This window comes from Linderina pennispora (assembly GCF_002104995.1).
Source record: "Linderina pennispora strain ATCC 12442 chromosome Unknown DL89scaffold_1, whole genome shotgun sequence".
NCBI classification, from domain to species: domain Eukaryota; kingdom Fungi; phylum Kickxellomycota; class Kickxellomycetes; order Kickxellales; family Kickxellaceae; genus Linderina; species Linderina pennispora.
Window position 1 is genome coordinate 354,912 of NW_024468249.1, and position 19,312 is coordinate 374,223.

At 53.5% G+C, this 19,312-nt stretch overlaps 12 protein-coding genes across 12 annotated transcripts; 6 read left to right on the forward strand and 6 right to left on the reverse strand.

Annotated features, from left to right (window-relative positions):
• Positions 1–63: 63 nt before the first annotated feature.
• Positions 64–2,959, reverse strand: DL89DRAFT_319444 (uncharacterized protein; the record flags this gene model as incomplete). The annotated part of the gene is made up of 2 exons (XM_040891132.1): positions 64–2,122; positions 2,148–2,959. 2 exons carry the CDS (start codon positions 2,957–2,959, stop codon positions 64–66), a joined length of 2,871 nt encoding a protein of 956 aa, XP_040746910.1.
• Positions 2,960–3,185: 226 nt separating this feature from the next.
• Positions 3,186–4,833, forward strand: DL89DRAFT_263730 (HCP-like protein). The gene is made up of 4 exons (XM_040885958.1): positions 3,186–3,727; positions 3,767–3,801; positions 3,844–3,973; positions 3,995–4,833. The coding sequence occupies exons 1-4, from the start codon at positions 3,339–3,341 to the stop codon at positions 4,524–4,526; spliced, it is 1,086 nt and encodes a 361-aa protein (XP_040746911.1). The 5' UTR covers positions 3,186–3,338; the 3' UTR covers positions 4,527–4,833.
• DL89DRAFT_263731 (uncharacterized protein) lies at positions 4,824–6,414 on the forward strand (the record flags this gene model as incomplete). The annotated part of the gene is made up of 4 exons (XM_040885959.1): positions 4,824–4,968; positions 5,105–5,947; positions 5,982–6,041; positions 6,088–6,414. 4 exons carry the CDS (start codon positions 4,824–4,826, stop codon positions 6,345–6,347), a joined length of 1,308 nt encoding a protein of 435 aa, XP_040746912.1. The 3' UTR covers positions 6,348–6,414.
• Positions 6,415–7,829: 1,415 nt separating this feature from the next.
• DL89DRAFT_263726 (uncharacterized protein) lies at positions 7,830–8,260 on the reverse strand (the record flags this gene model as incomplete). Its single annotated transcript, XM_040885955.1, has 3 exons — positions 7,830–8,012; positions 8,041–8,058; positions 8,248–8,260. 3 exons carry the CDS (start codon positions 8,258–8,260, stop codon positions 7,882–7,884), a joined length of 162 nt encoding a protein of 53 aa, XP_040746913.1. The 3' UTR covers positions 7,830–7,881.
• A 704-nt stretch (positions 8,261–8,964) lies between these two features.
• DL89DRAFT_263735 (uncharacterized protein) lies at positions 8,965–9,451 on the forward strand. Its single transcript, XM_040885960.1, has one exon. It carries the CDS (start codon positions 9,183–9,185, stop codon positions 9,396–9,398), a length of 216 nt encoding a protein of 71 aa, XP_040746914.1. The 5' UTR covers positions 8,965–9,182; the 3' UTR covers positions 9,399–9,451.
• A 1,391-nt stretch (positions 9,452–10,842) lies between these two features.
• Positions 10,843–11,426, reverse strand: DL89DRAFT_2827 (40S ribosomal protein S13). Its single transcript, XM_040889705.1, has one exon. It carries the CDS (start codon positions 11,321–11,323, stop codon positions 10,901–10,903), a length of 423 nt encoding a protein of 140 aa, XP_040746915.1. The 5' UTR covers positions 11,324–11,426; the 3' UTR covers positions 10,843–10,900.
• A 199-nt stretch (positions 11,427–11,625) lies between these two features.
• Positions 11,626–13,697, forward strand: DL89DRAFT_289436 (uncharacterized protein; the record flags this gene model as incomplete). Its single annotated transcript, XM_040889958.1, has 3 exons — positions 11,626–13,287; positions 13,334–13,617; positions 13,658–13,697. The coding sequence occupies 3 exons, from the start codon at positions 11,626–11,628 to the stop codon at positions 13,695–13,697; spliced, it is 1,986 nt and encodes a 661-aa protein (XP_040746916.1).
• A 17-nt stretch (positions 13,698–13,714) lies between these two features.
• On the reverse strand, positions 13,715–14,577 carry DL89DRAFT_263736 (ribosomal protein S5 domain 2-like protein). Its single transcript, XM_040885961.1, has 4 exons — positions 14,531–14,577; positions 14,026–14,508; positions 13,945–13,979; positions 13,715–13,907 (listed from the first exon to the last, which is right to left on the reverse strand). Exons 1-4 carry the CDS (start codon positions 14,557–14,559, stop codon positions 13,771–13,773), a joined length of 684 nt encoding a protein of 227 aa, XP_040746917.1. The 5' UTR covers positions 14,560–14,577; the 3' UTR covers positions 13,715–13,770.
• A 280-nt stretch (positions 14,578–14,857) lies between these two features.
• DL89DRAFT_263737 (uncharacterized protein) lies at positions 14,858–15,439 on the reverse strand. The gene is made up of 2 exons (XM_040885962.1): positions 14,936–15,439; positions 14,858–14,913 (listed from the first exon to the last, which is right to left on the reverse strand). Exons 1-2 carry the CDS (start codon positions 15,317–15,319, stop codon positions 14,884–14,886), a joined length of 414 nt encoding a protein of 137 aa, XP_040746918.1. The 5' UTR covers positions 15,320–15,439; the 3' UTR covers positions 14,858–14,883.
• Positions 15,440–15,832: 393 nt separating this feature from the next.
• Positions 15,833–16,754, forward strand: DL89DRAFT_2837 (eukaryotic translation initiation factor 4E). Its single transcript, XM_040889747.1, has 2 exons — positions 15,833–15,946; positions 16,041–16,754. The coding sequence occupies exon 2, from the start codon at positions 16,066–16,068 to the stop codon at positions 16,666–16,668; it is 603 nt and encodes a 200-aa protein (XP_040746919.1). The 5' UTR covers positions 15,833–15,946; positions 16,041–16,065; the 3' UTR covers positions 16,669–16,754.
• Positions 16,755–16,774: 20 nt separating this feature from the next.
• Positions 16,775–18,059, forward strand: DL89DRAFT_2842 (uncharacterized protein). Its single transcript, XM_040889769.1, has one exon. The coding sequence runs from the start codon at positions 16,992–16,994 to the stop codon at positions 18,048–18,050; it is 1,059 nt and encodes a 352-aa protein (XP_040746920.1). The 5' UTR covers positions 16,775–16,991; the 3' UTR covers positions 18,051–18,059.
• DL89DRAFT_2850 (uncharacterized protein) lies at positions 18,017–19,299 on the reverse strand. The gene has a single exon (XM_040889804.1). It carries the CDS (start codon positions 19,254–19,256, stop codon positions 18,069–18,071), a length of 1,188 nt encoding a protein of 395 aa, XP_040746921.1. The 5' UTR covers positions 19,257–19,299; the 3' UTR covers positions 18,017–18,068.
• Positions 19,300–19,312: the final 13 nt, after the last annotated feature.

Below are 19,312 nucleotides of genomic sequence, written 5' to 3' on the forward strand. Positions count from 1 at the left end.
GCTCACAGATGCTTCATATTGTCATTATATTCATCACCCCAGTTTATTTATAAAAACACTCGATTACTCTTGATACACATCCTCGTCGGATTCATCGTCCTCATCTTCGGATGATGCGGAGAGCAAATTGTCAAGATCGCGCGTAATCTCCTCGATACGTGCCTCTTTGGCAAGCTTCATAGGACTGTGATACGATGGTGTGCCGTCATCTATCATCGAGAGAGCTGCAGCTCTGCGTGTTACAGGCGTCCTGGGCGGTACTGGTGCATCTTCATCCGACTCAGAATCACTGGCACTGACACCGTCGATGTCAAAGTTGTGTTGCTCCGGCGACTCCGTCTCCACGACAGCAAGGAACTCAAAGACACTCGCCATTTCGGGCTCCTCCCTCCACGCCTCCATGGTAGCATCCTCTACCTTGTCAACATCAAGCAGCTTCAGAAGCAGCGTCTCGAAGCGATGCAGGGCGTTTTTGGTGATCATGTCGGTGATCAGCTGCTTGTCGGCCAATGCGCGCGCCAGCACAAACAGCTCCTGCGTCTGGATCATTGGCGTCGCATCGTCGAGCCCCAGCTTGTTGAGCATCTGCACTAGAACCTTGCGGGTGTTATGCGGGGCACGGAATGTGCGCTTCAGTGCGTCGATGCCCAGCTTGACAAACCCGTCCATGCGTGTTGTCGAGCGAATAGGCGCGTTATTGTTCATGGCATAGATGGCCTCGAAGATACGGGGGTCTGTCCAGGCGACCAGCTGCTGCACGACCTGTCCGGGCGTGGCGGTGCTCTGGGCATCGGCGGTTGCGGTCTGCTTCAGGAGATTGCTCAGGCGACAGATGGCCTCGATAGCTACGTCGCGCATCTGCTGCTGGTTCTCTGGAGTGATGTAGCTGTATGCCGGGAAGAAATAGGTCAGGCACTGGCGCAACCTGTAGTTGTTGACTGTCGATGGGTGGTAGTACAACACCAGCAGCTCCTCAAGAACAGCAGCGGGTTCGGGGATTCGGCGCGCATACAGCAGCCGTGCAATGCCCTCGGCGACAGTCGCCTGCACAGCCAAACTTTCGCTCTCGAGCTCCAGATACAGCACCTCCATGAACTCCTCGACCGACCCAACCGAAGGCGCCAGCTCACGCACGCCATACAAGAACGACAGATCCAGCATTGCCGCCAGGCCCTTTGTGTGCAGCTCACCAGCCCCCTGGCGCACTGCCTGGGCAAACAAGCCGATGTTGTCGACCGCCATATTCTTGTCCAGCAAGCAGCACAGCGCCAGACACTCGATACCGTACTCTTGCAGAACGCTCTCGGAGCTCTGCACGGCAGGCACCACGCACTCGGTGAGCAGACCGTACATGGACGAGCCCTCTGACAGCGCGTCAAAGCAGCGCTGCAGAATGTACTTGATGATGATCAGGCACTTGATGCTGACCAGCAGTGCCTCGAGCCGGGCATTCTCTGCGTCTTCGGGCTCGTTGGCAGCACCCAGCTCGCGCACATCCGACACAACTTCGACCATGATGCGAATAAAGTCCTGCTCGTTGATCGACAGCTTGCGGATAATGTCGGCGATAGCCTCGATGTTGTTCTCGGGAATCTCCGGCACCAGCAGCATCTTGCGCATCAGCGTCAGCATCTCCCGCCGCCCGAGCTCGTCGGGGAAGTCGGACATCTTTGCGATCAGCAGCAGCTGGTGGATCACAAACTCAATGTCGGGCCGAGACTCATCGTCGGTCGCTGCCTCGAGCTTGGCGCCAAACACCTCCATCAGCTGCGCCAGCTTCATTGCCTCTGGCAGATGCTGGTCCATGCGGTCCGTGTCCTTGCGCTCGTTGAAAAACTCGAGGGTCGACCGGATCACAAACGCCATCTCCGGCGACAGGTTGTTCCACAGCTCCTCGTCGAACTGCAGGTTCTCTGGGATCTCCGGATACGCCGTGAATAGCGCCTGCATGACCTTGGCTGCATTGGGGCTGTCAACCACATCCAGCGCTGCTGTCAGCTCCAGGAGGTTCTGGTCCGCATACGTCAGCCAGCTCTCGCCAATCATGCGCACGCACGCTCGCTTGACATTGGCGTCTCGATCGTTGACTCCGGCTGTCAGCAGCCGCTCGCGGTCTTCGATGCTGAGCAGCCGGTAGTCCGAGCGACGGCATGACTTTCAAGAACAGGCACTTTCTGTTGGTCGCATCGACATCGCGCGCTCGCTCCAGCACCAGCGGCAGGGTGGCCGTGTTCTTCTCAATGTTTAGAAGCACCGCCCGCCGCACCTCTGCGTTCGGATCATGCTGCATGAGGTTCAGCAACGAATCCGTGACTTCGCCGCCCTCGGCGTCCTCGCCCGACTGCAGCTTGGAAAGCGCAATCGCTGCATGCACGCGAATCCCCGCCTCCTTGTCGCGGATGCGCTCGCTGAGCTTCTTGATCAAGTCGAAATACAGCTCCTCGTCAATCTCACCCAAACAAGTCACTGACATGGCTACGATCTGGCAGCACCGAAGCCGTGTCATCTTCTCCTTCGCCTGGAACCCCTGCAGCAAGTACCGGATCAGGAGCTCAACGAACCGCGATGATACAGAGTCCTCATCCTCGTCGTCGTCGTCACCTCCAAACACATCGTCCTTGTCCTTTTGGGCCTTTTCCTTTGCTGCTGCCTGCTGGTCTTTCTCGTAGCTGACCTGCACAAACGTCGCCAGCAGCTTGACGACGCGGTCTGCGCTGGGCTCGCGTTTCTTAACCGCCAGCATTTTGTTCAGGTTGCGGATTATTTCCTTGTTGAATGCGGCTTCGCCAGTCAGCTCTGCTTTGTCAAACTCGTGGCATTGCACCTGCAATTTGCGCAGAGACACAGCGTGCTTGCGCAGCCCTGTGCTGTTGCGCTGTGCCGCGTCGAATATCCCCGGTATCACCGACCGCAGCGACGAGATCGTGTCTGCGCTTGGCTGCTGTGTCCTCTTGGGCATACTGTGACTGATTGAGGCTTGTAAGACTAGTGTGTGCGAATTGAAATGAGCTGAACCTCTGTTTACAATAACTTTTTCGCTCTGCCCTGTGTCTACGCACTAGGCGAACTGGCCCTTGATCCGCCAGCCTTGATCCCACGTCTGATCCCAGCGATCGACAACAACAGGCCGTTGGGCCCGCCGGCCAGTCTCGCTGCATACCTCTTTCTTTCTGGCAGAGCATGTCCTCTGTTCTCAAAGCCAGCTATTCATTGTATTAATACCGCCTCCCACTGCTCCCTCCATTCCTCCCCCATTTTTCACTCATCCATCCACTCGGCTCCATATTTGTACTTCACATCAAGCAGAGGCATTGCAAATGAGCTTCTTCAAGCGGACCATGTCGCGGTCCAAGCCGAAGGCGGACGCTAACCAGGCGGCCTCCCCACAGCGCTATCTCGATGCAGGCATTGAGGCAGCCAGGATGGACCATGGCCGTCAGCACCAGGCGCAACAGTATGATGACGGTATGAGCATGTACTCGCCAACAATAGCATTGCACGGAAGCCCTCGTCCCAGTACCAGCAGCCATCACAACAGCACTATCTGTCGCCACAGCCTGGCCAGCAGCAGTTCCAGCCCCAGCCAGCATCGCCAGTGTCGCCGCCAGGCCTCTACAACGAGGCCATGGTTATTCCACAACGTGGCAACTTGGATGACCCCCATGACGACTTTGACGATGCTGCCAGCTACCATTCGACATCGTCGATCCCGGGGATGTCTGGCACAGTGAGCTCAAAACACGCTGCCGATGGAGACTATGCGCAGGCCGCACCATCTCGCTATCAGTACATGGCCCAGCAGTCGCGTGGGGTAGCGTATGCGCAGCGCCATGACCTCGACAGCTATTACAGCACCGATGGCCACATGCCTCCGGGAGGCATTTCTGCGTTCGGCCGGCAAGAACCAGGAGCAGGACCCGCAATGCCGCAGCTCCCTGGATCACTGTCGGGCCGCGGCAAGCCGAAGGAAGAGGTAAAGCCCAAGTCACCAGAGGAGCTGGCCGACGAGTACTTTTCAACGGCAGGTTAATTTCCACGAGGAAGGCGACTTTGTCAGTGCCACAGCGTATTTCAAGAAGGCCGCCGACGCGCACAGTCCCCTCGGCATGCTGTTTTATGGACTGTCGTTGCGCCATGGCTGGGGCTGCCAGCCAAACGAGAAGATTGCGTTCCTGTACCTGCAAAAGGCAGGCGAGCTCGTTATCCCCAGCGTCAAGGACATGAATCCGGCCGTCGCCGGTATGGCCAAGGAGGAGCTGGCAATGGCCATCTATGAGCTCGGCCAGAGCTACCGCCAGGGGTGGGGCGTGTCGCGCAACAAGAAGACCGCAGCGTACTATTTTGAAATTGCCGCTGAACTTGGCGACGCCGATGCCCAGGCTGATTTGGCTGCCTGTTACGAGTCTGGCGACGGTGTCAAGCGCGACAAGAAGAAAGCTGCACATTACTACCGCCTTGCACACAAGCAAGGGCACGAAGTGTTTGGCAACTCATGGATCTTTAAGAAGAAATATGACTCTGATTAGGTAGCCCACTTCACTTCCTTTGTGGCCTGTGTAGGAACTGACAAGTGCGCATAGAGCAACCACCAGCAAGTGGTGGTCTGTCTGCCCCCAGCCGCTGTATGCATAGGCTGGTTACTGATATTGCCAATAGTTCTAGCGACGCCATGCAGATATATGCTGCTAGTTTCGAAAGCTACCGCCCATGGCCACCTAAGATAGCAGGGGTCTAGTCTCGGCAAAATCGACTAGAGACGACACTGACTAAAGGTAGTCTTGCTGCAGGCAGCTACTACCAGGATGAACTTGTAATAATTTCACATGTTACCGCTACTCAATATTCAAGTATATTTCCAGTTACTGTGCTGCCCCATCTCTCCTCGCTCACTTCTCGGAGGCGAGGAAACCGCCGTAGCGGAGAGCGGCCACAACTGCCGGGCCGCGTGCACAAAAGAATTGGGGGGAAGTACAAAAAGCAGGCAGCCCAGATCGAGTTTCGCCCTCTCCCCCTGCTTGAACACACTCGACACCATCTTTCCCTCTTTTCAGCCCTCCTATTTAATTTTCGTTACTGAAAACTATGGACTCGTCGCGCAAGTAAGATATCCTCATTTGGGGCGCATCAGGCTTCACCGGAGCCCGGCTTATCACCTACCTGGCACAGAACGCACCCGAAGATGTCAAGATCGCCGTAGGTGGTCGCAGCGAGTACAAGGTCGAGGCCACCCAGCGCCGGATCATTGCCAATAACCCTGAACTCAAGGACCGGGTCAAGTCTATGGACGTCCTGGTCGGCAGTGTCAGCAACGAAAAGCGCATCCGTGAGATTGTTGCACAGACCAGGGTTGTTGCGACAACGGTTGGCCCTTACGCGCTGCACGGGTCAGAGCTGGTCCGTGCCTGCGTTGAGGAAAAGACTGACTACTGTGACATCACTGGCGAGGTACCGTGGGTCAAGAAAATGCACGACGAGCTGAACGACAAGGCTGTTCGTAATAAGGTTCACATTGCGTCGTTCTGTGGTTTCGACAGCATTCCGGCCGACATTGGTTGCTTCATGCTGGCTGAATATGCGAAGCAGAAGCTGGACAAGCCGCTGCTTCACGTCAAGGGCTCAATTACCAGGGTGCGTGGTGGAGTTAGCGGTGGAACATTGGCCACTGCCATCGAGCAGATTGGCGACTTCAAGACCATCCTGTCTGAAAAGTTCCTGGGCAGCGAAGAGTCCACAGACACTGAAAAGACCCTCAGAAACCCGACATTCAACCGCAGCATGATCCACTATGATAATCATGTCAAGCGCTGGCAGACATTCTGGATCATGGGTGAAGTCAACAATCGCGTTGCTGGGTGGGCTGGTCAGGTTCTCAACTACGGTCCGCGATTCACCTACAGCGAGTCCATGTCGGCATATAACGTCATCCATGCAGTACTAGTGCCCATTGGTTTGGCATATTTTGCATTCTTGATGCTGTTCAGCTTTCATTCGCAATCTTCTGTTTGCGCTCAGCATCATTCCTCGGCCCGGGAGTGGACCGAGTGAGCGGGCAACCAAGGAAGGGGCATTTCACACTGAGTCTGGAAGGATTCACCGATGAGGGTAGCGCCGTGTACGGCAAGGTCGTGGGCACCAGCGACCCGGGTTATGGTGAGACCATCAAATATCTGGGCGAGAGTGCACTGTGTCTGGCACTGGACCGCGACAGCTCATTCAAGCCAGGAGTGTACCCGCCTTCAATCATCATGGGCAATGCCCTGCTCTCTCGGCTTCGCAGTAGAGGATGCCAGTTCGAGGTCAGCAACACACCAATCGAGTCGAGCAAGCGCAAGAAGCACACTCAATAAGAGCAATTATTTTTTACATACTGGATGTCGAGTGCTAACATACCTGTGGTACATTTGCCAAACACTGGCGAATCCTGAAACATGGAATACATATGTTACAGCATGAACTTTTGAAGGATACATGTGCAATCAGGTAATACCTCTCACAATTGTAAATGCCTCAGTTCTTATTCCAAAGTTAGTCTGAATCAAGCAGAGAAGGTGCTGTCCGTTTGTAATTGGGATATTGCACGAGGTGGTCTCATGAACCACCTATTTGTTCACCCGTCCTGTAGCCCAGCAGTCATGCGGAAAGTATACATAGGCTCTCAATTAGAAAAAAAACATCACCCTTCCAAACCCCCCTCACATTTCGGACCATGAGTTCAAACGATTAAGAAATTCCATGAGTCAAGAAAGTCGTTTACAGTAATAGCTCCATGATATTACCTGGGGTCAAGGTGCGATTTTAACACTTTTTGCCAATGACAAAATGACAACATTGCGTGTTTCTATTTGTTAACCTTAGGGATGGGACGAGTGTTTACGAGCGTGTATGTGAGCAGAATAAAAGGTGAAACAAGATTAGCTGAAGGAAAAAGGGGAGGGTCCAATCGGCCTTAGGTCTGATTTTATGTGGTTTGGTTGTTGGCATGGTGACGTGGGAGTGGATCAGGCATTCCAATGTCAACACGATTGGACCAGTCCTAGTTCATAAAGTATATACAAGGGAGGCGGTATGCTCGCGATTGTGTTCAATATATGATAAGATATATTTAGCTATACTAGTCTTGTGATACTTCACGATCGCTAATAGTTGGCGAAGTGTAAGAAAGAAGTACAAACTATGCAACCAAGAAATAGTACTATACCAATGTTGAGGAGCATTGAGGTGAACCTAAAACTATGTTTGCTACTCGGGTACTTTTAAGCTTCATGTGGAAAGCATATTTGCTGGTCGGTTACATACGAGATGACATTAGTGCAATATCATAAATAAGGTCGATTGTAGTTTTTCTAATCCCCCTTGGTGGATTATTTTATGTAACTGGACTTAGAAACTTGAGGCAGCCACCGCAACTCATAAATAATTTTTGATTCAATGTGTGTATGCGGTAGTGTTAGGATCCGATGATATTTTGTAAATTATGAAACAAGGAGTGTTTGTAGTGATGCCAGACTGACCTATCATACAGCTGGTTGATCCAAAGCATACCTGCTATTTTAAGCTTGTTGCGTCCTGATAAATGCGAGAAGGATATTTAAAGGTGATATTTAGAATTGAAGAAAAAAGAGAAAAGAGGAAAGAGAAAAGACGGGCTGCGGAGATGTACCTTCAATGCAACCCGTTTGTGCAACTTGTCGGAGATCCGATGTTACTTCCATTGTGTAGGCTGTAGTAGGGCTCTTGTTGGCACCTGGCTTGCCAGTGTTAGAATCTCAAGATCCGATTACTGTGAACTACATAGTTTTTCATCCTGTTGTCCTTTTTTCTTCTTTTTTGGCTGTGCCACCCGAGCGATGGTATAAAACCTTTGCGCTCGCCTCTCCCTTCCTACTTCTCTTTAGCTTTCTTCATCAATATATATTCCTTGACTCTGTCACTTTCTATTGCTGATACGCTCACACCGCTCGCACATTTCTGGATTAACATACCATCGCTTGACAGCTTGTTCAGAATCCGCGCTACACGAAAAGTTACACACATGCTCACATATATGGTATCTTTTCGCTACTCGTTTCTTATTTCTTTTTCCTTCTTGCCCTACATCACCTACCATGTGCTCTAGACCTACAACACGTTCTGCTGCGAAAAGTCGCTGCAGACATTCCGGCATGTTCCCCAACCCGCGGCCCTACCAGAGATCGAAGAACCCAACTGTGAAGTGCCATGGCCTTCTCCGCTGTACAAGCGAGTCACGTAAGCGGGCCATGGCATAATACAGGCGGGCCTATTTGTCTCGACTCTTGAACCGCGATCTCGCAGCAGTTCTAAACTTCAGACTCATTTTCCAGTCACTCTGTGATTCAGGCAGAATTCCTGAACGGTTTCGTCATTCTACGGCCATTGCTGCCGATGGTTCTGGCACCACCTCTGCAACAAAGAGCCGCGCAAGAGGCGTACAACAACATGCGATTCTGCTGGCAGCAGCAGCGAACCAGCGCTGAAGCGCCTACGCTGAGCAGCCCATCAAGATGGGAGATGTCCATGATCGCCATTGCACCAACAACCATCCGACACGTTCAAATGACCGGTTCGCCGTGATGCTCTTATCGACGTGCCAACCCATGCTGACTAGCAGCCAAGCTCGCGTCGCGAGCAGAGCAATTGTTTATTCATTGCTGATGTAATTTTAAATATTTGCCAGCTTCTGCAATTGTGCAAACCGAAACATTTATCTGGAATCGTTCCAGGCTGTTTCTAATCGCATCGACAAACTCAGCCTTAGCAGTGACTCTCATCACCGATGGTAGGAAAAGGCGACTTTGGAAAGTTTATCGCCTTCGATTCTATTTACAGAGCATACATCAAGGGCCTGCAGGCCGTTTATCTTGCGCACTCTGGATGCCAAGTGCTATAGCAGAATCGAGAACAGTTGGCCTTGTAACAGCACAGATATCAGCCTGCCGGTCGCCTGATTCCCAGAAATAACTGCCAGGATCATGCCAGTCCATTGATGCACACAAAATGTGGAGATAATTCAGAACCGACAGCTGCTCCAAAAGACGACCAATGTGAGATGCAGGTGCAATATCTGTGTATAGACATAGGCTCACCAGGTTTAGCCAACTGATTTGTACCGGAAAAGGAACAACCCCACCTAAAACAGCCCTGCGCACTCGTGATTCTACCGAATGGCAGCGAGTTACAGCGGATGTGGGGTCATCCCACCGGCTATCATCTTCAGGAGGAATCGCGAACAGCTACAAGCTGTCAATACTGCAAATGGTGGTTGTATCGATATGTGCAAGCACACGGCGATTCTCGCTGATCTGCAATGTCTTCACTGGTGCGTCTGTGAGCGAGGAATGCAACTTTTGACAACCCCCAGCGGAACGACTAGTCGGTAGCCTTGAGAGCCTTGGGTATGGATGGTAAATTTGGGCAGTTGACAGAAGGTCGGATAGTTGGGATGTTGATGTGTCTTCAATTCCAAGTTTGAGAACTGTCAGGGTGGGAAGCGATAGTTTCTCATCAGATTGTGGTTGAAGGTCGAGCAAGGGAAGTCGCCTGCCTATGTCGAAGAGCCTCATTGTCTCAAGAGCATCAAGAGAAAACACTAGCAGCCCAGAGTCAAGTAAACAATTCATATCAAGCCCTAGTGCTGCTAAGTGGAGAGTAATTGGTGTGTCAAGAATCAAGGCCACCGGCGGGGCGTACTGTAGATAGATGAGCCTGCGGGTGTATATCGAGAGTAATGACGGATAGCGCGGTGAGGTCGTAAAATCGAATGATTGAGATGTGTCCTGGCACAGGAGAGTAGGGGATGCTGTGAATGAATGATAAGCGGCCAGGCAAGGTCGTTAAGGTTGTCTCTGGGTCCGTGGTTGGAAGAGGTTGGAGAAGACTTAATAATTCCAGTGTGGCTCCCATGGCGGCGGCACACCAACCCCACATTTATGCTCGTTCTATAGTGCCTGGATATATTAGGCACATCTGTCTGAGTTGCTGTTAAACATGCCCATTATGCTGAAGGGTTGTATCCTGCTGCAATTGCCCTGAGCAGTCGCAAACATGTGCTGCACGCCTGCTCACAGGAGCACACGCAGCCAGTCTGGCGGATCGCACACTCGGAGATGAGCTCAGGGAAACAGCAGATGTTGGAAAGGGCTGAGCAAGGCTAATTCCCAAGTAGCTGGTCTGACAGCATTGCCATGTGTAAACGAGCTGCTTTGGTGTGACGGGCGAGGTGGCATGCACCACGCATATGCCCAGTAGGTCGAACAAAAAAGGCTGTCCGTAGTAGCCCACATTGCACCGTTCTGCTCACCCAGCGGTATATCAGCCAACGCAATGAAGAACACAGACCCCTAGCTACTTCGTCCTGAGGGGCTTCCTGATATGTGCGTTCCTGCAAGCTGCAGTCATCAATCGTGGGGATAGGCGTGTTCTACTTGGCACATATCCACCACATACCATCGCGTCTACTCTGACAAACCACAGCCAGCAATTCCAACAATGCAGCTATGTGAACACCTTTCATTTATTGGCAAGAAGCAACAACAACAAAGAGGCATCCATGGTGCTTGGCCATACTGGCAACTTGACAAGCAATGCAGGATTGCTTAAGAGACGATGGTCGAAGCGGTGGCAGCCTCGCTACAGAAAAGAAACAGAAAAACGCAGGCAAGAGTTAGCGACAAGATGCACTTGACGACTATCGGCAAGCAAAGCAACGCACACAGCACCCAGAGGTGCTGCGCTCTCCCGGCCAGGAACCAGAGCCCAGGCCGTTGAACGGAGAAGGAGAGCGCCCCATCAGACAGCTCTCCAGTTTGCAAAACCCGCGCAATGTCCACAGCTTCGCTGGCACTAGAAATACACAGGCAATATACAGAGTGGGCGATACTTACTACTTCCAGTTGGGCGGGAGCTGGCCAGCGGTCTTGTAGTAGCGGGCAAGGCGGTGGATACGCGACTCGATGAGAATGAGGCGGTACTTGGCGTCGTTGTCCTTGCGGTTGCGCTCGAGGTGCTTGCGGACGGAGACAGCCTTCTTGATAAGGAAGTACAGGTCCTCGGGGATCTCGGGGGCCAGACCGTTGGCGCGCAGGATGCGGGTGACCTTGGTGCCGGTGATCGGAGCGACCATGGGGACGCCCTGCGAGTCACGCAGGATGACACCGATCTGCGACGGGTTGATACCCTTGCGAGCGAGCTTGCAAATCTGGTCGCAGACGTCCTCGGGAGTGGCCTTGACCCACGAGGCGGGAGTGCGACGGTAGGGAGTGGCAGAGGAGCTGATACCCTTGCCCGGAGTGTGCATGCGACCCATTTTGACTAGATTTTCTTAACCGCGAAGGAAAATTGAAATGAGGAAAGAAGAGGAGGAATCGGATTCAGGCGATGCACAGGCAGCGCTGGCATAAACCACCCCAGCCAGCGCGCTGAGAAGATGAGAAAAATTTTCACGGACCAATCAGGAGCGAGCCGATTCTGCAGCTCGCAGCTCGAGAGAGATCGGCTCATCGCCGTTGTTCACTTGTGATCGTCCAGTATTTAAGAGTCTGGACATGTTGTCATGAAGCACTATTTGCTTTAGTACACTTTTTGTAGTTATACACCCGGATACCACCCATGTCGGACATGGAGGAGTTCTTGAATAGCTTGGTCACCCGGAAACCAGCTGACGCGATAAACGACTTTGAAGCAGCGTTAAGAGAGCCTGCGGAGCGCACAAATGCAAGCGACTCCTTTGGCGACAATGCATTTGACAACAGTGACAACAACAGTGACAGTGACGACCCAACCAATATAGCGATGTTCCTCGACGAGGCTGACGAGCATGAGCTGCAGGGTGTCACACCAGGCACGCCAATGGCATTAGAGAAGCTCGGAGAGCTGACAGCAAAGTCGATTTCACGGCAAAAGAGGCGCCAGACGCCAGCCAGGTCTAACGGGACTGGGTCTTTGCTAAGGCGCAGCAGCCAATACAGTGACGCCGGGTCTCCATCGAAACGGGGAAAGGAGAGCAACCTGGCGTCGCTCATGGACAACATTGCATCGATAACTACTCCAACTGCAATTTCACGGAGTCGGGGCGCGCAGGCGGAGAATGACGAGGAGCCTACACAATCGGTGCTAAGGATTCGCTCGTCACACCGTGCTACTGGGATCCTAGACAGAATTAAGGGCAGCTCAGAGGCTTTGGCAGCAGCAACTACAGTCAACCCTCACCAGACACCGCGAGCACCAATTTTTATTACTGGCACGCCGATTCGAGCACCCGGCAGCACTCAACTCAGTGACGATGAGTCGCAGTTTCTCAGTGCATCGCTAGACTCTATTGGCCCGTCACGGCAGCAGCAGGAGACGCAAGACGACCAACTGAAAACTTATCAGACCCCGGCTACAAGATCGGGAGCACCACGAGGCACCAATTCTTATAGACATGTGCGCGCGTTGTCAGACAGGTCGAGTGGATTCAGCGCATCGAATGAATCGATAGAAGATGACTATGAGAAGCCATTGCCAATTTCTCAGTACATGCGCACACCAAACACGCCGCGGCAGAGACATAATGAACGCATGGGGGACCTGCGAAGGTTCTACGGAGGAATGGGCCTAGAGCATGCGCAACAGGCACCATCTGCCGAAGAACTGGCCCAGACCAACACTTCAGGTCATAAGGATACAAGCTCCCTGATACTAGGCGCCGATGCCACTAGTCAGCAGCAGGGTGCTGCAGGTGGGCTGGATTCAGGTAGCGTCTCTCCATCGCCAGTCGGGCCAGGAAAGCGAGCCCACCAGGATCAGAGCCTGTTGGGCTCGCCAACACAATTAAGCACTGCCAACCAACAGACCAATGTGCTCGATAGTGACATGGCACAGCTAGCAGACAACTCGACAGCTCCGAACATACAGCAAGAAAAGGCAGGTCGTGGACTGAGCCCAGCACACTTCTCCTTCGGCCAGCAGATAGATTTGGACGACCAGATTACGGCTGACGACGACAATAGAAGCAAGCACACTGAGCCAACCAGCACCATTCACTCAAGTCTCAGGGAACCACAGCACCAAACAGGTCTAGATGAGCTGGATGCCAGCATTGCGGTGATCGATAGAGCCGAGCAAGACCTGAACCGCAGTATCGCCAATCTAGCTGCTGCCAGAACCAAGCAAATTGTCTTGGACCCCCAAGCTCAACTATCTGCTGCAAAAGAGCTAGAAGAGCATGTCCAAGTGCTGCGCAAGATGATGGAGGAAACCAAGACCGCAGTCTTTGCTATCCAGCGCGAGGTGAGCCAGCCGCGGCCAGCAGCCCCCGCTGCCTGATGACCCGAAGCTAGAAAGTATTATGAAGCTGCTCAGCAGCCTTGATCTACGCTTGGATATGCTGGAGACATCGAAAGTGGCAAGGGACCCAGTGATCCCGCTGCTGCCGGTGAGTGCTGGATCGGCCAAAGTCATCAGACGCGATACGCCGCGATGGCTGTTGGATACAGCTAAGCGCATTGCTACAAGGGCTGTTGACAGCATCACGCAGAACCCGCTGCTGATAGTAGGCATACTGGTTGCCGTTCTTCTCGCCGAGCTGTTTGTGCTCAGTGGCGTCTACAACGTGCTAGTGTACCGCCTCAGATACGTTTGGAAGGTACACGTTTGAGAGCTTGAAACAGCATGTTGCCCTGCCACCACCGCTTTCGTAGACGCTTTTCAACTGCCCTTCTCAATCAAATATGTAAAAACAGGTTTATTTTGCAACGACACCTGCCCCACACCCTACACGGAGCCCTGGAGGTAGCGGCAGATAACAGCGTATACCTTGGTGCACGCGTTGACGCATGCCTGGAAACCCTCCTCGGTCTGCTCGAGTTTTGTCTTCCCGTGCTGCAGGATATACGCGACTTCGTCCGGCGCTGGGCATGCGCGCAACGAGCAACGAGCACGAGGCACTGTCCTCTTCGATCTGGGTGCAGTCGGAAGATCCACTGGGTGCCATTCAGGGCCATCGAGCAAGCCGCAACACTGTCGTACAGCTCGATTCCAGCATCAACCAGAGCCGCCGAGATGCAGTTGATAGCCGCCGCAATCGTTGCTGCCTTGCCGTCGCTCTCGATGACAGTGATGAACGCGTCGACACATGCCTTCGGGTACAGCTCCAGGCGGATGGCAGGCGCGACGGCCTGCTCCAGAATCAGCGCAATCTCCTTCTCGTCAGAGCTTTTGATGTGCGATTTCCGCCAACTGCACGAGAACGGTGTGTATTTGAAGTCGCAGCTGAAAATACCCATCTTTGCGTTGCTCTTGCGGCCCTGGCGCGGGCCATACACAGCGCAGCTGATGCGAATTTTGCCCTGCTCATAGTATGCCGAGCCAGAAGGCGATGCCTGCGTCGATGTCTGGCTGTCAAGAGACCCGGTCTTCATGAAAATTGGCCGGACCTGGTCCAGAGCACGGCCATCAAGGCGTCCGTTGGCAAAGGGCTCCACAGGTTCGGCGACTGAAAGGGGCTCGACGCTGCGTGTGGGTCCGTTAATACGCTTTTCTGTCCTGGATGTTTGCTGCCATCGCTGCTGTTTTGTAAAAAAGAAGCCTTTTGTGGGAATCGAGTGCTTAGTGAGCTAAATGTATCGCTTTTGGGCTGTGGGCAAAAATAAAAAAATTTCGAGTGCTGCGATCAAGTAATATTTGGCTATTACCGGTGCCTAATGGTGATATGCACAAAATACTCAACTCACCACACATATCCCGTTACAAGTGCCATATACTACTTGATATGCAGTTGTTTTCACTAGCGTCTGCTCTTTCGGGGGCAGAGGTGGGTTGCGCTTAGATATTACAGCGACGAGCCAGGTGCTGTTGGGTATGTCGCCATTTATTTCGGATACAAGATCAAAATCCAAGGCGCTGCAGAAAGGTTCTCTTGGGAACCAAAATGGAGGACATTCTTTCCAAGCTTAATGTTGCAGCTTCTGCAAAAGTGTGACCTGCGCCTGAATGCCTTTAGCTGAGCTGCTGTGGACACAGCAGATGCTGCATGGTGTGGCCCCTTTAAGATGATGAGGATGATTGCGAGCGCAACCATGACAAAAAGCGTCCTCTTGCCATTCTCCTTTCTGATTTCTGTAAAGTCTGTTACATGGCAGCGAGGACAACACACTTTCACAGACTTCATATTAAGCTCCAATCGTGTACCTTGGCGAAGCTTCTTGGGACCGAACCAGCCGCGTCTGAAGACACCGCCCTTGTCGCGCACGATAGTGACGTCGGATGAGGATGTGTGCTTTATGATCTGTCCGATAATGCCGGTGAGCCCGTCAGCGGTCATTTTGGAATGTCTCAGCGCTGAGCCAACTGTCAGGGATAAAGGCGTTAGATTCAGTAAACATTTGGTTAGACATGGTTTGGGATGATGTGAAATGGGGTTGGACTAATGCAGTAGTGCGTTGTCGGGCCGGCATAGTGGCTTATATAACACGAGCAATGATGCTCTGCTGCCCCCTTCAACACCTACTGAGGTTGTCAGTATATGCTTTTTAACAGGATTGGAGAAGGTAGTTGTCAAAAATCTACGCATATCCAATTAGAAACAGGCCAGTGGTTTTTTGACAGCATAGCAATCACCACAACTAGCCGATGCTTGGCAAGGGAATTCCAGAATACACACAACCATTGTGAGGATTCCCAAATAAGGATATGGAGGCAGCATGCTGCTATGCCCACAGAAGTACACATTTTATCATGTAGCTGGAGCATTTCTCCCAACTGCTCGAGCGAGTCGCGCTCAGCCGCATATCCACATATCCGCTACACCTGCGATCAAATCACGGCGTAATCCGATTGGAACCCGGCATTTTGCTACTTTTGGGGGTGTTGCAGGGGTGTGGGCTTTTTGGATTTTTCTACTCCTTGTGCGAAATTTTTCATTCTTCTCAATTGGAGGTCGAACATTTATGTAAGGAGCAGATTGCATTCTAGGCACGGGCCATGCAGCACGCTGAATTCAGTGCACAAGGCTGACCCAGGCAGACGCCACTTGTACTGTGTAGTTCAGATTAAGCATACGTTAGCGAAATGACAGAGGTCCAGAATACTGCAGCAGCAAAGACTGTTCTCACAGACGCGGAAAACTTCGACACGGTGCACCCGCTGAACTCTGAGTGGACCCTGTGGTTCGACAACCCGAGCCGGCGGACGAACACGTCGAGCTGGACGCAGAACCTGAAGGAGATTGTGACGCTGGGCACGGTGGAGGACTTTTGGGGAGTGCACAGCAACGTGACGAAGGCGGTGGACCTGCCGAACGGCTCCAACTACCACTTGTTCCGCAAGGGCATCAAGCCCATGTGGGAGGATGCGGCAAACGCGAACGGCGGACGTTGGGGGATCCAGCTCCAGCGCAGCGTTGGCGGCAAGGCCAACGATCTGTGGCTCAACACGCTGCTGGCGTGCATTGGCGAGACTTTTGATGCGAGCACCGATGTGTGCGGAGCCGTGTTCTCCAACCGTAAGCAGTGCTTCCGTATTGCCATCTGGACGCGCAATGCGGCCGACAAGGAGGCATGCGAGGCTATCGGCCGGCACCTGAAGACAGTGCTCAATGGCGAGCACCAGCTCGAGTACATGCCGCACACCGACAACGCCAAGAGCGGGCCCAAGGTCCTGTACTCGGTCTAGATGCACATATGAAAGAGCATGGCATTTTTAATCCGCACATATCTGATTCATTTGAAAAATACATGTCTTTTTGGTGAGCCTGACGATTTATTTGCAAAGTTGCCAAGAAGTGCCGGATCACATAAGCATCGCTTGCTTTGCGGCAGGGGACTCAGACCGCAAGCTTTCTCTTCTCTGATCCCTGCACACTTTTTTCTCTTGAGCTCTTCAGTGCGTTGTGCAAACAGGATCGCGCAGATCGTGCATTTTCTCTTCCTCGTCCTCTTCGCAGCACGCAGATATTCGTTTTTAGTAGACAAACCCGAACCGCCGCAAGCATAGTCATGCAGAGAGTCACCCGGCAGCTTCTGGCGTCGCCATCGACGCACTCCCAGGCCCTGCGCTTTGCCCAGCACAGGCTGCCAGCAGTGCTTGGGAGCACGCCCTCGCCGCTCCTGGCGCTGAGGCCCGGTCTGGGCGGCGTCGGGTCTGGAATTCGCTCGATTTCGAATTTACCGTCAGCAAGGGCTGCTGGCAGCAGGCACCGCCAGGGCTTGGCGGCGATTTCCGCGCTGCCATCTGTCGTGCGGGGTACGCATAAACCGCCATTTTCTGCCATGCCCACGCCGCTCTCTTTTTTCTCCCTTGCTTCCAAATATTCCACTACCACGGCACGCAGCGCTAAAATGTCGTCGCAGTACACAATTTCGGTTCCGTCTACACCCGGCTCACACAGCGGCCTGACCACGCCCACGTCGGCGTCGTCTCTGGCTGGCGCGCGCCAATTCAGCACGCAGAAGCGGGACCTGTCGGAAAAGCAGAGCGAGCTTGACCTGGAGAAGGGCGCCGCCGAGGAGGGAGCCAAGGCGAACGCAGAGGGCGACGCCAAGAAGCCGGGCAAGCTGCGCATGATGCTCCAGCAGTACGGGCGCATCGCCGTGGTCGCGTATCTGGTTGTGTCTGCCATTGACCTGACGCTCTGCGTGTGGGCCGTCTGGCTGGGCGGCGACAGCCTCGTGTTCACAATCAACTCGTACCTGGGCCAGTATATCCCACGGTTGCAGAAGGCCGCCCAGCGGATGGAGGAGGGCGGGGATGGCGGTAGCGACAAGTGGGTGACGATTCTTATCGTCGGCTATGCGGTTCACAAGTGTCTGACTCCTCTGCGCGCCGCCGTTACTGCTGCAATTCTGCCGTGGTCGGCGCGCCAGGCGCAGCGGCTCGGGTGGACCTGGCTGATCCCCAAAGGCACGCCTGCAGGCAAGACAGCAGTCAAGAGCGCAGCCGAGACGCCTGAACAGCCGGAAACTCAAGTAGACTCGTCGTCGCAGAATTATACTCAAGCTCCCAGCTCACCACGGCTGTGCCCCCAATTCCCCAACCTTGGAAAAAAAAATTTTTGACTGAGGGATTTGCCACCTTTAGAAAAATTTGTTTTGGTGTTTGTCGCAGCCGCCCAGCGACTTAGGCCCGGGCCACTGCAGTCTGCTCCGGCTCTTCTCTATTCTTCTCAATTCTACAATTTTATTCCCTGTACAGGCCTTTCTACACTTGCCACTGCCATGTCCTACAAGAACATTACCTTCGACAAGAGCGACGACGAGCTCTACCGCGAGTTCATCGCCCATATGATGCAGGAGGAGGTGATCGCTGCCGCCATCGAGGGCGAGTACGAGGGCGAGTTCAAGGACATCATCAACGAGAAGCTGGCCGCCGACCTGTCGCCCATCGGTCACATCTTTGGCGACAACGACAACCTGTCTGCCCTCCGCCACCGCGCCATGGTCATTCGCTCCAAGATCGATCCCGAGATCCGCGCCTTGTGCAAGGAGCTTGACGGCAAGATCAAGTACGATCTGTCGGAGGAGGACAAGGCTGCGATCGAGGAGGAGGGTGTTGCCGATGAGGACATCGAGGACGAGATCTACGTGCGTCCCTTCTGCCTGTACAATGTTGATATCAAGCACCTGTACAAGCGGGAGCTGGCTGCTCTGCCCGAGGAGGCTCCCGAGTTTGTCAAGCTCGCCCTCAACCACGAGATGGACTGCATGTACGAGGACTCGGACGAGGAGGATGAGGAGTGGGAGGACGAGGAGGACGAGGATGATGATGATGAGGAGGATATGGATGAGGAGGAGCTCAAGGCGCTCGCTGAGGCTGCCATCAAGGGCAAGGGCAAGGCCGCCGCCGAGGAGACTGAGGAGGAGCACGACCACGGCCACGATGAGGAGCACGATCACGAGCACGGTGATGACTGCGGCTGTGCCGATGACGTGATCGACCTCAACGAGGAGCTTCCGTTCGAGGAGAACGAGATTGAGCTTGCTGGCGCCGAGAAGGGCCTGCAGCTGCTCAAGGAGCACCGCAATGCTGTTGTCGCCCAGCTGGAGAAGATTACCGGCGCCAGCATCGACTCGTTCAAGACCTACCACATTCCGGGCCGCCACTACGTCGTCGGATGGCTCGAGGGCTTTGGCATCTTTGGTGTCCGCATCTCGTACCCGATCCTGGTCGACGGCGGCAGCGACGATGAGTTTGAGGATGAGGCCGAGGGCAGCTCGAGCAAGTAAGCTGCAGCCTGCACTGGGGCTCTCCACAGATTTTTTCATAATAAAATTCCTTAATATTCAAGTACCATATTGATCGACCGCTGCTGATAAGTGAG

Coding starts and splice junctions, on each gene's coding strand:
- DL89DRAFT_263730 (XM_040885958.1), top strand. CDS start 3,339: ATGTCGCGGTCCAAGCCGAAGGCGGACGCTAACCAGGCGGCCTCCCCA. Junction 3,728..3,766: donor TCCCGGGGATGTCTGGCACA/GTGAGCTCAAAA, acceptor GACTATGCGCAG/GCCGCACCATCTCGCTATCA. Junction 3,802..3,843: donor TATCAGTACATGGCCCAGCA/GTCGCGTGGGGT, acceptor TGACCTCGACAG/CTATTACAGCACCGATGGCC.
- DL89DRAFT_263735 (XM_040885960.1), top strand. CDS start 9,183: ATGGCAGCGAGTTACAGCGGATGTGGGGTCATCCCACCGGCTATCATC.
- DL89DRAFT_2827 (XM_040889705.1), bottom strand. CDS start 11,323: ATGGGTCGCATGCACACTCCGGGCAAGGGTATCAGCTCCTCTGCCACT.
- DL89DRAFT_263736 (XM_040885961.1), bottom strand. CDS start 14,559: ATGGCAGCAAACATCCAGGACAGAAAAGC. Junction 13,980..14,025: donor GTTGATGCTGGAATCGAGCT/GTACGACAGTGT, acceptor AATGGCACCCAG/TGGATCTTCCGACTGCACCC. Junction 13,908..13,944: donor CACCCAGATCGAAGAGGACA/GTGCCTCGTGCT, acceptor GCGCATGCCCAG/CGCCGGACGAAGTCGCGTAT.
- DL89DRAFT_263737 (XM_040885962.1), bottom strand. CDS start 15,319: ATGACCGCTGACGGGCTCACCGGCATTATCGGACAGATCATAAAGCAC.
- DL89DRAFT_2837 (XM_040889747.1), top strand. CDS start 16,066: ATGACAGAGGTCCAGAATACTGCAGCAGCAAAGACTGTTCTCACAGAC.
- DL89DRAFT_2842 (XM_040889769.1), top strand. CDS start 16,992: ATGCAGAGAGTCACCCGGCAGCTTCTGGCGTCGCCATCGACGCACTCC.
- DL89DRAFT_2850 (XM_040889804.1), bottom strand. CDS start 19,256: ATGAAAAAATCTGTGGAGAGCCCCAGTGCAGGCTGCAGCTTACTTGCT.